Source organism: Danio rerio, chromosome 9 (genome assembly GCF_052040795.2).
Source record: "Danio rerio strain M-AB ecotype USA chromosome 9, GRCz13ab, whole genome shotgun sequence".
Lineage (NCBI taxonomy): Eukaryota > Metazoa > Chordata > Actinopteri > Cypriniformes > Danionidae > Danio > Danio rerio.
Genome location: NC_141029.1, coordinates 40348417 through 40364675, shown reverse-complemented (window position 1 = coordinate 40364675; position 16259 = coordinate 40348417). Strand labels below are relative to the sequence as shown.

Here is a 16259-nt window from a genome sequence, read left to right as displayed (position 1 = left end):
TTTGGAAATGGTGCAGATCAGTTTTTTTAAAAAATGCAAGCATCCATTAAAGTTAATGTGTCGAAAACGTTTTTTAGCTCACACCCGAAGACGAAAATTCTGTCATTTTTTGCTCAAACCTGCGCAAACTTACAAAATTTATATAACCATTATTGGTTCTTACTGAAACTCAAGTAAGCCACATGACACAAGAATGATCGTCATTGGTAGGGCCAGACGAAATCTGCAGACGTTTTTGCCATTTCTGCTGAGAATTTTGGTAAAAGTCTGCATATTTCTGTGGAATTGTTTTAGGAGTATCATAACTAAAACCTTAATATGCGAAATTAAAAATATATATTTTAAAACTTTTATTTAATGTTTAAAATGCAAATCCATTTAGATTAACTCTATTTGGTAAAATAAAGCAAGTTTGTCATATAACATATCTAGTAAAAGACAGAAAATAATACTGTACAAACTGCATTGTACATAAATCAGATGAACGTTTTCACATTAGTCAAAAATATTACTGAAATTTATTAAAAAAATACGGAATAAATATAGATTTACACACATTTACTCAAGTAAATAAACAGAATTAATGATGGGCTAAAAATCTGCAAAAAATCTGCACGCGCAGATTCCGGGTGGGCCTATTAGTTTTCACACCCCAAGCAAGCATGCTCGAAGTTGTTATCTAACATGAATGCTGTAAACATTGTTCGGTGATCAGTGTTTGCTAAACTGAATCTGTTATTCCAAACAGTATCTTCACTACATGATATACATTGACACCTGATAAAAGGTTTCTTTTCCATGTTAAAGGGAGTGTTTGTCCTGACCATCTATGAAGGCGACTCACAAAGTTTCTTTATTAGAAATGGTTTCTATTTCTGACTTGGCTAAACAACCGAATTAAACTACCATGACATTGATCACCTCAGGTACCGATTTTGTGCTTAATTCAGTTAAATGATACCAATTTATGTGACATAATTAACCATGCCGAAAGCATCAGCAGAGAGTTTACCTCAGATCTTGATAATAAAACAACTAGCAAACATGTAGTTTACCAAAAATGCTAGTCGCTGGTCTATTATTTCATGTTGTTGTATTTCACTTGTCTTAAAACGCTTGATTTATAAAGATTTCCTTTTTGATCTCTTCATGAAGGTTCTGAAGCAAGTTATCTATAAAGAGACTTTCATTGGAGGAACCGAAATCTTTCAGAATTTGGCTAAGAACAACATGAGGGCGAGTAAACTATGACAGAAATACCATTTTGTGTTAAACAAACCCTTGAAAATAAATCTCACTTGCACTACTTCATGCAAATTCACAAGCATCGTCAGTCACATGACCTGATATATATTCGCTGATCAAAACATTGCCAGCAAATAACTTCATGGAACAACCGAGCAGCACCATGAGCCGAACACCAGAGAGAGAATCTTCCATCATTCTCAGCCAGACGGCTATTTTAAAATGCTACCGGTCCATCAGAGAGACAAAGAGAACATTAATTAGCACCTGCATAACCGTGCTGCGCGACCGCAGCTTGCATGACTATGGCTTCACATTGGATCTAAAGCTCGCTGGCACCTGACAGCCAGACAAGGAGGAGTGCAATCAATGGCTTTTGCCCACAGCTCCACACTCAAAGAGAACAGTTATCTGACCGCAGACTACAGTACGGAAGTGATCAGTCGCCGGATTGCCCTCCACGTCAGCTAAACCTCAAGAAAAGCCTGTGGCAGCAAAGGTCGCCGTATTCACCCATTCAGCCAGGACTAAAGTCAGTCCCAGCCACAGAGGAGGAAGCCGATCAGCAGTGGAGTGAGAGTTAACAGGAGCTGCCATAAGTTCACCACTAAAAAGGAAGATCTGGAACAAGGATCTGAGGGAAGAAAAAAGTCATTATAATAGGAAACGCATAAATCTTTCTTAGAATTTTTGTTTGTTTTTACATCCAGGGTTCCCACTTTCAAATTCCATGACGTTTACAAAAAAATAAAAATAAATAAATACAATGTACCCAGTCTAACACCCAATCTCTGAAGTGGTTTGTAGACCAATGTCTGAATTTTGTAGACAATGCTCTTGAAATCTAATGGCATGTCTGATTTAGTTAAAACCAGCCTGGTGTATTTCACTTACAGAACCGCCGGTTGACGTGGAAAAATTTTAAAAACACTGAACAATAATAACTGAATTAATAAATGGCCCTTAAAATAGCCTAACCACTACAATATAGTCAAACCTGTGAATCAACATGCAATCACAATACAGTACAGAAAAAATAAGATTATAATCAAATCAAAATTGTTGATGAATGAAAAATATTAAAGTGACAAAAAAGTCCATGATACTTCAAAACTTGATAGAAATAAAAACTCCCTGACTTTCAATGTCTGCAATAAACCTTTTAAAATTTAGTGACATTCTAGAAATGTCTTGAACCCTGTGGGAACCCTGTACATATCATTCACATGTTCAGTAATGCATTTACCAAACGGACTGATCATAAATGACGAAAATAAAGAAAACTGATTTCACACAGGGCTGGGCAAAAATCTCATGTCACGATTTTAAATACCTCATTTCCTGATAATGATATTACAATATAGTACTTCTCTGCATATCTATTAATAGCTTATTTACATATTGACCACATAGAAAGAACTATTTCTTTTTTCAAAAATGTACTCATTCATATGTGAACATTTTTTCTCATTTTATTTAGAATTTCAAGGCAACTGTTTATTTAAGAATGTAGAAATATAAGACAAATCTTAATTAAATATAAAACACGTAAAAATAATAATAATAATAATAATAATAATAATAATAATGATGATGATTACAAACCCAGCATGAAATATTGCTAAACAAAATGTAAAATGTAAATATTGCAATTTCAAGCTTGCAGCTTTCTCAACACGTAATTTTTCCTGTGGTGGTGTGGAAAATTTTGGTCATAAAAGTATTAAAAATAATAATAATAATAATAATAATAATAATAATAATAATAATAATAATAATAATAATAATAATAATAATACACACCACAAAATAAATAATAGGGAAATAATATAAAAAAAAATTTTACAGTTCTGATAAGATGTAGAGTTAAAGTCAGAATTATTATCCCCCCTTTGATTTGATTTGATTTTTAAATATTTCAAAATAATGTTTAACAGAACAAGGACATTTTTCACAGTATGTCAGATAATATTTTTTCTTCCCCTTTTGTTTTATTATTTCGGCCTAAAACTAAAGCAGTTTTTAATTTTTTTAACAACCACTCAAAATAATTAGCTCCTTTAAGCTATACTTTTTTCGATAAACTACATAGTTTCTAATTACCCTATCCTGCCTAGTTAACCTAATTAAGCCTTTAAATGTCTAATATTATTAGAAATGAGTAATTAAAACTATTATGATTAGTAATGTGTTGAAAAAAAATCTTGTTAAACAGAAATTGGGGAAAAATAACCAGGGGGGCTAATAATTCTGACTTCAACTGTGTGTGTGTGTGTGTGTGTGTGTGTGTGTGTGTGTGTGTATATATATATATATATATATATATATATATATATATATATATATATATATATATATATATATATATATATATATATATATGTATATATATACACAGTACAGTACATACTCGCTAATATTGCACAGCCCTAATCTCACATAAATCACTTTTGCAAATACAGATATTTAACCAGTTCTTACACATTAAAGTTTTTACATTTGTTTCTTTTTGTGTGATTTAATGTATTTTTTTATTATTTTAACATTTCATGTGAACACATTAGCATTGCTTTATAAATGATCATATAATTAAAAGTAATTCTAATTCAAACATGACATTTACGATTCCATAAATTATTAATTAATGTTATTGTATTACCTTTGAGCTGAACAATATATCATTATATTTCGGTAATATATTTCTGTTATAGAGCTGAACAATATATCATTTGAGCAATATCGCAATGTGTTTATGCGCAATAGTCAAATCGTAGGATTAGTTTTATTATAAAAATATTATTTATACAATGAACTTCATGCTATTTTACTTTTGATTATAGCATTTTTGTATATGAATACTTTTAGACTCCCCAGAAAACTATAAAGCACTGTGTTTAACTTTTAATTTTGTTCTGTCGTTTTTGTATTTACTTGCCTTTTATATATTATGCAGATGCACTCCATAGAAATTGCTTGATCAACCCAGTCAATCTAAATTAATGAATTTTCTCTAAAAACAGCTATTCAAATCACCAGTTGACATTGTATTAATATCACAATATAAATAGCAGCAAAAGAAAATATCGCAATGTCAGATTTTTCCAATGTCGTGCAGCAGTTAGAGCATAAATAACAGCTGAATAAGAATTTGCCCTTTTAAAGCTGAATGTGTCAGTATGTAATACGCTGCATATCTGATAGTAACTGACCTATTGGAGCACTCTTGGTAGTGTTTAGAGGAGGTATCAGATGAGGCAGAGGGCAGTTGCTGCAGAAGTCAGAGCAGGCTGGGCAGATGAGCTGACCGTTGTACACCCATTCATTCATCCGTATACTCACGCTGATCACCTGACCAGTCCGAACACATAGAAAGGTTTCGTTCTGCACCCAAACCAGCAACCCTTGAGCTGTACAAGACACCTGCAAACACAAATCAGTTTTAGTATATATATCAATTATGACAAAATTAATTTCTCCAAAACATTTGAACGACAGTTTATACATTTACTGATATGAAAAATTAGAAGACCACTTATAAATCATCAGCTTCTTCAAATTTATGATTTACGTATTTTTACGTAAACCTTTTTTGGTTTGTTTTATGAATTTTTGTTTTATTCTATAAACTACCGATGCCATTTCTTGCTAATTTTTGTCAAAAAGGTGCCATGTTTTTAGACATATTTATTTTTAGACAACACAATACCAGTTTTAACTTCACTATATTTGATAGAAAAACCCAAATTCACATTCACAACAAACAAAACATGTTATTCTGAACAATTCTCATTTTCTAAAAAGTAAAAAATGCTCTAAATGACTATATTTGGGTTTGAAATTATTAAGAAGTGTTAGCACAGATTTACAGATTTAAACAAATATAAACATATTACACAAACCTATAACTACAATATCCAGTAAATCCACAAAACCTAAGAATTATTAGTTGTTTTTATTGCAGTATCGCACCTCACATCTAATATTCTTCTTACCTTATAGCATCCACTGCCCCAGTCTGGGTAAGTCATTCGTTTGGTGCACTGCTCCATAACAAATGCAGATTTCTGGTACAGACAAACTGATCCTGGGCCATATTGTTCTGCCCCATAGTTTCTCCATGTGGCTAAAAAAGCAGATTTCTAATATCATTAACAGTTGTCGAATGATGCAAAAAAATTGTGCAAAAAAAAAAAAAAAAGCCACAGGAGTGCTTAGAAATGAATGTGAGAGCTGTGCGTCTCACCTGGTTGGTTCTCCTGAATCCTGCAGTAAGAGCTGCGCTGATATTCACCTCCCACATGCCAGCTAAACTCCTGGCTAAAAGGACAGTAGTCTGCGATTTCTACAGCCCCTCCATACGCAGACAAATCCTCCTTGGGGACGCCAGGAATATGGTCAAAGTACTACAACATATAACATAAATATATATATTAGAGGTGTGAACCTATACTGGTCTCACGGTTCGGTTAGATTATCATGCCTTCGATTCGGTTCAATTCGATATCTCGGTGCATTGACGATGCTTTCTATATACAGTATTATATTATAGGGGGGAGGCTATAACAAGCTGTCTGTATAAACACACAGACACACAGCACCGCACTGTCTCTCATTCAAACACATACACAAACATGACAGCAACAAACACACACACACACACACACTTAAGCCCTCGGAACAGGGAGACCTCAGTATGAGCGGAGCAGGAGAAAAAAAAAAAAAAAGAAGCACTGAGCTCCTCTCAGCGCGAGCTCTCCTGGCTAAACACATATTGCGAGGGCTTAAACGGAGCAGTGCTCGTAATGTCGAGTGAAAAACAGAAAGACAGCTGTGAAACATAACCAACTGTGTCTTTTTGTAGGAAACACACTCTAGATCTTTTTTGGGTAAGAGTTTTTTGAGTTAATGCCGTCTATAACTGAATGTGTCAGGAATATCGAAAACAAAACCAACTGAACCGCGCTCATTTCTGGCACCTCCATGGATAAACAGCGCCCTTAGCATTTGCCTAGGGTGCCTATGCCACGGGCCGGCCCTGAGTTGGCTGAGTGTTGTAAATACTCGCTCTCACCTCCCTCGCGACAGAGTGCGTAGGAGATAAATGACGTCAGTACATAATAACCGGTTATGATTATTACTGAACCGATACAGAATTGTCCGCGTCTGCATCACGGTGCACCGAAAAAACAATTAATTTTGACACCCCTAATATATATATATACACACACACATACACACACACACATGATTTAAATATACGATGGTTTAATCAACCTTCTATAAAGGCACTTATCTTGGATTTATATGTAATCATTTTGCAGATGCTTTTATCCAAAGAACTTTCAAATGAGGACAACAGAAGTGATAGGAGTGTTACTGGTAAAAGACACAATTAAGTATTATAAAGAAAAAAATAGAAAGAGATTGTTAGCAGTGTTTGGGGTAATGCATTACAAGTAATGTGAGTTACATAGTGATATTACTTTTCTAAGTAACAAGTAAAGCATTACTTTTAAAAAATAAGTAATAATATTTTAGTTACTTTTTTGAAAATGTAAAGTGAGTTACTTTTTAGTTTAATAAATTAGCTTTCAAGAAATAAATTACTGAATTTAAATGAAAGTAGTCACAATAAATCATGAATATTCTCATTATTTTAAGCGCATCGATTGTCTCAATGGACAGTGATTTTACAAATAGTAAATAGTAAAAAAAAAAAAAAAAAAAGAAGCAAACACATTGCTGTAAACTTTCAATAATCTGTATATATGGCAATTATAGATCTGGGTTCAGGAAGTTCTTAGATAAGCCTTACTTTTAATAGTAAATTTCCCTAACACTGATTAATAGTATTGCAAAATCGACGTGAAAACATATAAAGTGGACCAAAAACAAATAGAGTATTTGATTGGTGATATATTATAGTATAAGATAGTCAGAGCAAGCTTTTTTGTTTATTGTTAACACTCAAATGAGTACAATCATACAATATTTCAAGTTACATTTAAACCTCAGTATGTGACTTTAAATGGCATACGATTGACAAACATTAGGGCCAAGTGTACTAACTTTATACAGTGCTTAAATTTTGTTCAATTATCAAAAAAATAGCATAAAAAATTTAAAATAAAAAGGAAAAATGAAGAAAAAGTCAGCTATTTACATACAGGATGAGAACATGTGTTCTCATATTATTCATTCCAAAATAATTCAAGTTGGGTTTTTTATAAACAAGTTTGATAGAAAAGAAAGCATCAAAAGTGTTGCTATTAGAGGACAAGAGCAAGTTTATCGTGTGACACACCTCATCCTGATGATTTTAGTATTTATAAAATGTTTTGCTTCTTTTTCTGCAAATATTTACATATGTCCTAATTATATTGTAAAATATCTAATATTATGATTCTGAAATATGTGTAAGAATATATATTTCATCATTTAAACAGCTGAACAATGATCATATTATTTGATCTATGATGGGTGCTGCCATTTTAGCCTGTGCTGGATAGATTAGAGCTGCTGGATTTACAACATGTTAATTCCTCAATTTCCATCAAAATGTATGAAAATAAGTGTTTTTAACTGGCAGAAGAATAGAATAAACGTTCTATTAACCTAATCAGTGTGTATTTGATGTGAATAAAGGACATTATATGATTGTTTAAATATACAGTATTTTTTTATATCTCCACAGACATCAGCGTATTTTACAAATAAATACTTTTTATTTGTAAATAGTATTTACACTATAATAATAATAATAATAATAATCTTTAATAATAATAACACTACTACTAATACTACTACTACTAATAATAATAATAATATTCATCTTTATTTTTAATAGCACCTTTAAAAGTAGCATCTCAAGGGACTTTACAGACATATAAAATGTGCAGCAGTAAAAGATACATACAAGGATGAATGTAGGAAAAATGCAGTAATAACAATAAATTAAGGGTAAAGAGGGTAAGCCTGAAATGCCTGAAACCTAAAATAATTCTAGTCTGAAAACACTGATAAATGTTGATTTATGACCAGCGCTATGCACATCTTTCTCTGGCTCAGCACAAACCATCATAGGAAAGCAGATCTGAATTTAGCAACTGATTGCATTACTGACTAAACTGACTTTGTGTCAAAAAGATAATGTGTCAACTGCAAACTGAGTAACTTTATTACATGCACCTGATTTATAGCATCTACATTTCTGATGATCTTACCTGATACTCTGCTGGAAGCGCATTAGAAAACTTCTGTAGGTTGCAAACAGCCACTGCCAGCTGGTCCTGCCTGCAGGTGAGCTGCAGAGGTGCGCTTCTCACAGAATCACAGTATGGGCTCAGCGTCGGCCTCCTGGTTCAAAAACAAAAGGTAAAACACTGTTGAAGGCTCAAACCATTTCCATGATATTGTACATTTTAGGTTACTTCCAATTCCTCTAGAAAACATACAATAAGATCCATCTAAAATAAAGAACTGGTCTGCATTCTGTTTCAGTAGCAATAACAAAGCAATAAGTTTCTATGGAATATCTTAATTGTAATTGATAAAATATATTGGTTTATGCAGGGCAGCACGGTGGCTCAGTGGATAGCACTGTCGCCTCAAAACAAGAAGGTCGCTGGTTTGAATCCTGGCTGTACCAGTTGGCATTACTATGTGGAGTTTGCATGTTTTCCCCGTGTTTGCGTGGGTTTCCTCTGGGTGCTCCGGTTTCCCACACACTAGAAAAGACACGCATTACAGGTGAAATGGATGAACTAAATTGTAAATAAGTGTGTATGGGTGTTTTCTTGAAAGAACATTCATTGTGTAAAACATATGTCAGAATAGTTAGTGGTTCAATCCGCGGTGGCGACCTCTAAAATAGAGACTAAGGTGACGGAAAATGAAGGAATATCGGTTTATGCACTTGGATGCAATGGTGTGCTGCAAAATATAAAAGCAAAAATGAACCCTCTTACTAAAACAAACACTCATCTGGGAGATATTCCTTGCACACTAATATCTATATTTCATCACACAATTTAATCATATGCATCAAAACTTACTTATGGCGATGCTGGTCTATCCAGAATTTGCAGCTTTTCATCACAAAGTCACACCCCAAACCTCTTCCCCACTGCAGGTTCTCCGCCATACTGTAATTGGCCCTGTACCACCTTAAAATAAATGACAGCTCAGATTAGACAATTAAAAGCATAACCTTGTAATGTTAGAGTTTCAAGGGATCCTATTATATAAATGACCCCTTTTTATAAAACATTAAAAAAAATCCCCAAAGTGCCTCAATGAGGTTTTGGCCTAAAATATCTCACTAATTATACCATTCTGTAAATGTCCCCATTTTGGGGCGATAAAAGCTCTGTCGGTTTATTCTCCTGACATGCAGTTTTCTGAGTGCACAGACATGCAATGCGCACAAAGGAGTTGTTGAAAGATACATTGAGAGAGTATTAAAGATTTCTCACATCAGTTGTCAAAAGAAAACGCAATATGCAAATAACAAGTGCAAAAAATCTAAACATAATTCACATAATGTAGGTTATGTCTGTGAAAGTAAACGGTTGTGGAAAAAACAATGTGTATCAGCATGTCAACCAAATCATATCCTCTAGGGATATTTTAACATCTACATTTCCAGAAATTAAAATTCAGCCATCATTTACTCATTTTCCTCTTCTTACAAACCTGTTTGAGTTTCTTTCTTCTGTTCAACACAAAGGGAAATATGCTGAAGAATGTTAGAAATAAGCAGACATTGACCTCCATACTATTTTCCTTTTAAATGTTATTACTTTTACCCTAGACCAACATCAAAGAGGTTGTAACAATATCTTAAATTGTGTGAAACAGAAGAAACAAATTAATTAAAGTTGAGAACCACTTGAGTGAGAGGAAATGGTGAGGGAGTTTTCATTTTTGGGGAAAACTATCCCTTTAAGGAGATTCATAAACAGTGCTAACACTGCACAAGCGTGTCATGGAAAAAGTGTGTCATGGAAGTTGAGCGCAAAAGAACTCACACACAACTCCATTAGCTGCATTATCAATTAGCAAAAACATTTCTCTTACCCAGTATCCTCCATTATGGCCAAGGTAATTCTGGAAAACACTCTGTTCTGTGTGTGAGATCCAGTCATTGCCTCGTTCTATTAAAACAAAACATACTGGAATCAGTTTAAACTGTATTTTGACAGTACTGACCCCCTTCAGAAGATCATTTAGAGATACTGATTCAGTACCTCCAGCAGGCGTTTTTCCCAGTGGTTAAGCTCTGTCCCAGCACCACCCTGGTTCTCTAGTTCCATGCCCTCTAGAATGGGGCAATTAAAATGTCTTCTTGCTTCCTCCTGATAAAGAATCAAATAAAGTTATGCAACTAAATTAGATTAGAGTTTAATTAAATAGAAATATACAGAAAATACTTACCACTACACGTGGGGTGGCCAGAAGATGGACAGTGTGTCTAACCATTTGGCCTCCTCGGATGTCCCACAGTCGAGTTGCTCTTTTAATGACTTTATCACTCCACTGATATAACCCTAAACTGAGAGAAAGACAGAAAGTAATGAATTAAATGATAGAAATGGCTCATTCCAGATTTGCAGGTACCTTTCAAACATTTTCCATTCATTTTCCTTGAACTGGATAGAGAACATTCAATTCTGTTACTTGTTGTTTAAATTATTGTTAAAGGTTTGAACCCATAATAAATTTGAGAGTAACAGAGTTGACATTTCCCACCATTTTGTGCTTTAGCTCAAGTGAAAAGCAGTATGTTTGCAGTATGCAGTAATTGTATGTGTTTTTAAGCATACTACTGCTTTTAAAGAGGGATTTACTGAAATATAACAATAACAGAGTTGAAAAATAATCTAATATTTGGGCCTCCTAAACATTTCGCACAAATTACTAACAGAATAATGACATGCCTCAGTGCCTTCTAGAGTTTCTGGCCAGCAAGAGTGCCATCACTTGAAACAAGTCACATGCTTTTTCTATCAGTGCTTTGTTTGTGAGACTGTTATGCCTTTTAAGAGATGTAAAAGAGTTGACCAGAACATAGGGACAGATAGAAATATACAAATATATGTTTGCTACAATTGTTTATAATGCATATCTAAAGACACAGAAAGTTTCATGAAAGGTTTTCTGTCATTGAAAAATAATAGAGGGTTTATCTAGGAGATGCAAAATGTAACAACATGTCTAGAATCACCCATTTGTATTTCATATAATAACAAGAAATATCCATTACCTACATATATCATGGATTATATGTACCTGTTTTTAAGAAAGAATTATAAAAATACAGTATAACAGTTGTAACCTGCATTAGTTACGCAAATTAATGTATTTTTAACCATTTGCACTCTTTTACATGTTTATTATTTTGGAAGATTGAGTAATAATTGCAGGCATGAAGCCTTCTTCTGTATATTTATCAAAATATTTTTAACCCTGATAATTGAAATATACATTATTTTCTAATTCCAGCTCAAAAAATGGGTTTGATAAATATATTTTTTTCAACACTAAAAAGTAGTGTGCAGAAAAAAAAAAAGTAATTATGTAGATTATGTACACCACTGAAAAAGTGTACATAATCTAACAACGCAATCAGAATTATAAGGAGTTTAGGATTAATAATGGCTTGAAAAATTTCAAAATGTATTAGATATGGGGACACAGCTTAATATATTTTATATATTAAAACTTGATTATGTGAAGTCTGAAAATAGTAAAAAAAATTAGCTTCTGATTATGAATGAATTAGCCCTGAATGGATTATGAGGATTTAATTACATTTCCAACACAAAAATGAATATACAAATATAACTATTACCTTTCATTATAAGCAGGAAGACCACTTGCAGAACGTGGCGTCAGAGGTTTTCCACCATCATCATGATAAAAGGCAAAGAGTCCAGCAGAAAACCCCTTAGACACAACATATACAGCCAAAGTCAAAATTATTCTCCCTCCTGGGAATTTTTTTCCCCCAAAAGACATTTAACAGCAAGGAATTTTTCACAGTATTTCCTATAATATTTTTTCTTCTAAATAAAGTTTTATTGTTTTATTTCGGCTAGAATAAAAGCAGTTATTAATTTTTTAAAAATCCATTTTAAGGTCAATATTATTAGCCTCCTTTAGCAATATTTTTGCTGACCACAAACCACTGTTAAACAACTACTTTCCTAATTTCTCTAACTTGCCTAATTACCCTCGTAAAGCCTTTAAACTGCACTTTAAGCTGAGAAATTAGTTATGTTTAGAAATGTGTTGAAATCTTCTTTATATTAAGCAGAAATTGGGGTAAAATATACAGGAGGACAAATAATTCAGTAATTTAATAATGAACAACATTCATTTTATGAGTAAAGCCTATGTGCAGAAGTGTTACCAGAGCATGTATGATCTCGTGTTTAACCGTGGACAGCATCCCTTCAAACTCCTGAGGTTGAGTAGAGATCATATTGGGACACAGATTGGCATATCCAGCAATGGGTCTGCATTATGAAATGTTGCTGTTATTATACATTTCAACAATGAAAGAAAAAAGCGAATAAAAGTCAGCTCTGTTTCCTTAAATATCTCCGTTACCTGTCTAGTTCAGACTCAAGCTGACAATACGCTGCATAGGCTACGATGTTCTCCTGTCCACAACGCTCAGTGGTCATCGCACTCACGTACAGCACAAAATCAGCCCTCGCCACCCCCTCGCCATCAGGAGGACCGACGGGGCCACAGGACTTTCCAGACTCACTGCAAACCCTGCATTGCTGAAAAAAAAAAACTTATTCATTAAATATACACAGACATTATGCATCTGAATATTTATGTTGAAAACATTTTTTAAAAATGGTAAACACAGAAATTAACACACAAACATAACAATAAAGAGTTTGATATTTAGATATTTACATTCTCTCTTCGTCGCTTTAGTCTAGAATAAATGATTATTAAAATATTGTTATTATTATAAATTACAATAAACAGAAAAGTAATGGTTGCTAAGCTTGGGTTCCCATGCTTTCATGAACAGCAGATTCAAGGACTTATTAAAGCACCATCAATTTTAAATCAAGCACCTTTGTAATTTATACCCCAGCACAATGTATGTAGCACCATAAAAGTCCTCCTTACTGTACTTAACATTTCACATTCACTTAATATTTACATTAAAAATAATCTTCAAAGATTCATAGCTTTAATCAAATGTGTTGAATTCAATGCTGGTGATATTCAAACGCAGTTTCTGAAATATTGCTAAAATGTGAATTATTTGTCAGTGTTATTGTGCAAGATTTAAATTTAAGGTTTTTCATTTAAGAATTTCTCTGTTTTTTTGTTCTGTTTGTGACAATTGAGTACAATTGTTTAAATCAATCTATAAACAAATTAATTCAAATTTAATTCAAACACTTGCAAGGACCGGTGTTTGTTAAGTATTTTTTAACTTTACTAATTATTTAATAACTTTGTTAAAATGTTATAGGTATTCACATCTTCAAATATGCATTTTATGTACTAATATATACCTCTACATAGGTGTCAATATGGACTCTTTGGTAAACTTTTGTAAAGGTAAAGTTAATGCTCCACTGATAGCTACCTTTATTTCTGAGAGTGTTTAGTTATCAAGGTTGATGCATTTACATGTGGAGCAAGTTCCATGTAAACTAAGGTGCAAAATGATCCTTTACTTTCTATGTAACTAGTTACTTTGGAACTAGTTGCACCTGACAGTGCACAGAAGCACTTATTAAAATGGTGGTCTGTTGCAAAAAAGTGGACAAGATTTTTTTTCAGAACAGATCTGAATGAAGGAGAGTTGAGAATAAAATTTCTACAGTGAGTTACAGGTAACATTTACTAAATAATACTGCAAAATGCCTCTGTTTGCAATGTAACAGTAGTAATGTAATCATGCCTCTAAATCCCACTGTGCAACAAGGCTCTAATACATTTGTGTGTCAGTAGACAGTTGTTATACGTTCATCCTAAATTTGAGACACTGGCAGAAAATGTCTGAAGTTTACATTTAATCACAAGACTATCCATGTCTGAACTACAGCATGATGCACAATATCAAAAATAAAAGGTACACATTAAACATGCATATCAACAGAACACCTCCAAACAAACTGCCAGGATTGCTTTAAGTAATCTTTTGACAGAGATAGACCAAATACATAAATTTCCACCAACTATTAATGATCTTTACAGTCGCTTTTAAACTAAAAAATAGCTGAATATTTTATCAACACAAATAAACTGTAATTAAAAAAAACTTTTCTCCCCAAAAACCTTAGTGTCCCACCTGCAAATGATGTTCAGGAACAACAACTGGGCCACATTTGGTTACGTTAGCACATGGTCCCTGACAGTAGCGGTGAGGATCGTCTCTTTTCCGAAGGTACTGATTGGTTGCACATTGCCTAATAATTACGAACATAATTTAAGATTAAAATACAGGCACAAATGAGATTAAGAACCTGCCAAGCTGCCAGAAAAACAGACCCAAGTGCAACTTTAAGAGGATTTGCTGTCAGACAATAGTCGCTCAGAAGAGAATTACCTGCTAAGTAATATCGGACCCGACTGTCTGCGAACCCTGAAAGCCTTCTGAAGATAATCAATAGCCTGTGGGAGGAGCTTGTCCTTGAAACAAAGCAGAAAAGGATCAATACCCTATGCATGCATCCAATTTCGAGGTGAAAGGCAATTTTTAGGATTTAACAAACATGTGTGTGGTAAAATCTTGACCACATGAATCATAAAGTACCTTCACAAGGCTGCTTTTGGCTTCATCTAACCTGTGGGAACAACAGAATACATTAAATCAATGTGTATACCTGTAATAAGATACAGTTACTGAATTTAATAACACATAAACCAGTAACTAACCCATCCAAGCTGGAGTCGTACTCTATCTTAATGTTTAACTGCTGGTCAGTGCTTCTTTTGGTCAGTCTATCTGGCTTCAAAAAGACCTTATGAATCACCTAAAAGAGTAACAGCAGATATTGCTATCAGGAGTACTGGTGAAACAATGTATTAATCATGATTAGCTTGTGGTATCCTTTGCTTTCCACATTTGTATCTGAACAACATAAAGGGTGACCAAATGATGACAGGTTTTTGTTTACAAAAGTGAGCTCTCTGTCCATCTTGATACTGCTTAAAAAGACAATTAACCAAAAATAAACTGTTTTGTCATCATTTATTCACCTTAAATATCAAACTCTTTCTTTTATTGGACATAAAAACGCTGACACCAGATTGACAGCCTCTGATATTGTTCATTTTGAAGGAAAAACCCAACCAAAACATTATATTAAAAAGTCACAGCCATACAATTTGATGCTAATATCATATTTTAGACTAAAAATGTTCAAAAAACGATATAAGGGCCTGACCTCTGTGTGAAGGGGCACTTTGTGGTCACAGGTGTGCGTCTGTGCGCCGGTGCTGATGAAGATGATGATGGTGGTGTTAAAGAATAAAGCGGCTCCGATAACTGATCGAGGCTGCCGCCATCCTGACGCCATCATTCTACCCGTGCTTTATCTTTCATATCTCCGTCCTGTCATGATGCATAAAGACCCTCAATTACTCGGAAAACCGAAGGATCTTCCGAGAGAAATTCCAACGGGCAGTTCATTAAACCGGCTTCACCCATAAACCCAGAGCTGCCCGAACATAGAGACGATACATTATCAAAATAAAAGCCCGCATTCAATTTTAATTTAATAATGAGAATAAAATTAAAAACAACTTTAAATAGGCAAAAAATTATAAAAAATAAAAATCCACTGAAATATATTGCTAGAGTTGTGAAATAATGCTTACTACGTTTCTATTTTAAACATAGCAGCTATTCTGTAAACTTGGATGCATTTAAAGGGCCCTTCTAGTCCCTTGTTCACGCCATGTGAGTTATTATTTAAATCACAAAAATGGCATTACATGTTTGTGTTTATATTATTCACAATATGTTG

At 33.6% G+C, this 16259-nt stretch overlaps 1 protein-coding gene across 2 annotated transcripts; it reads right to left on the bottom strand.

Moving 5' to 3' along the window:
- Positions 1-571: 571 nt before the first annotated feature.
- Positions 572-15946, bottom strand: lmln (leishmanolysin-like (metallopeptidase M8 family)). 2 transcript variants are annotated; one of them, XM_087268232.2, is made up of 17 exons: positions 15678-15946; positions 15166-15263; positions 15044-15074; positions 14837-14919; positions 14579-14696; positions 12859-13037; positions 12659-12764; positions 12098-12192; positions 10681-10798; positions 10494-10601; positions 10324-10400; positions 9300-9410; positions 8469-8601; positions 5489-5648; positions 5238-5368; positions 4455-4665; positions 572-1879 (listed from the first exon to the last, which is right to left on the bottom strand). In XM_087268232.2, the coding sequence occupies exons 1-17, from the start codon at positions 15810-15812 to the stop codon at positions 1779-1781; spliced, it is 1995 nt and encodes a 664-aa protein (XP_087124358.1). In that variant the 5' UTR covers positions 15813-15946; the 3' UTR covers positions 572-1778. The 2 variants fall into 2 exon arrangements, with proteins under 2 accessions (XP_087124358.1, XP_087124357.1); XM_087268231.2 differs by lacking the exon at positions 15044-15074 and having other exon boundaries at positions 14837-14949; positions 15162-15263.
- Positions 15947-16259: the final 313 nt, after the last annotated feature.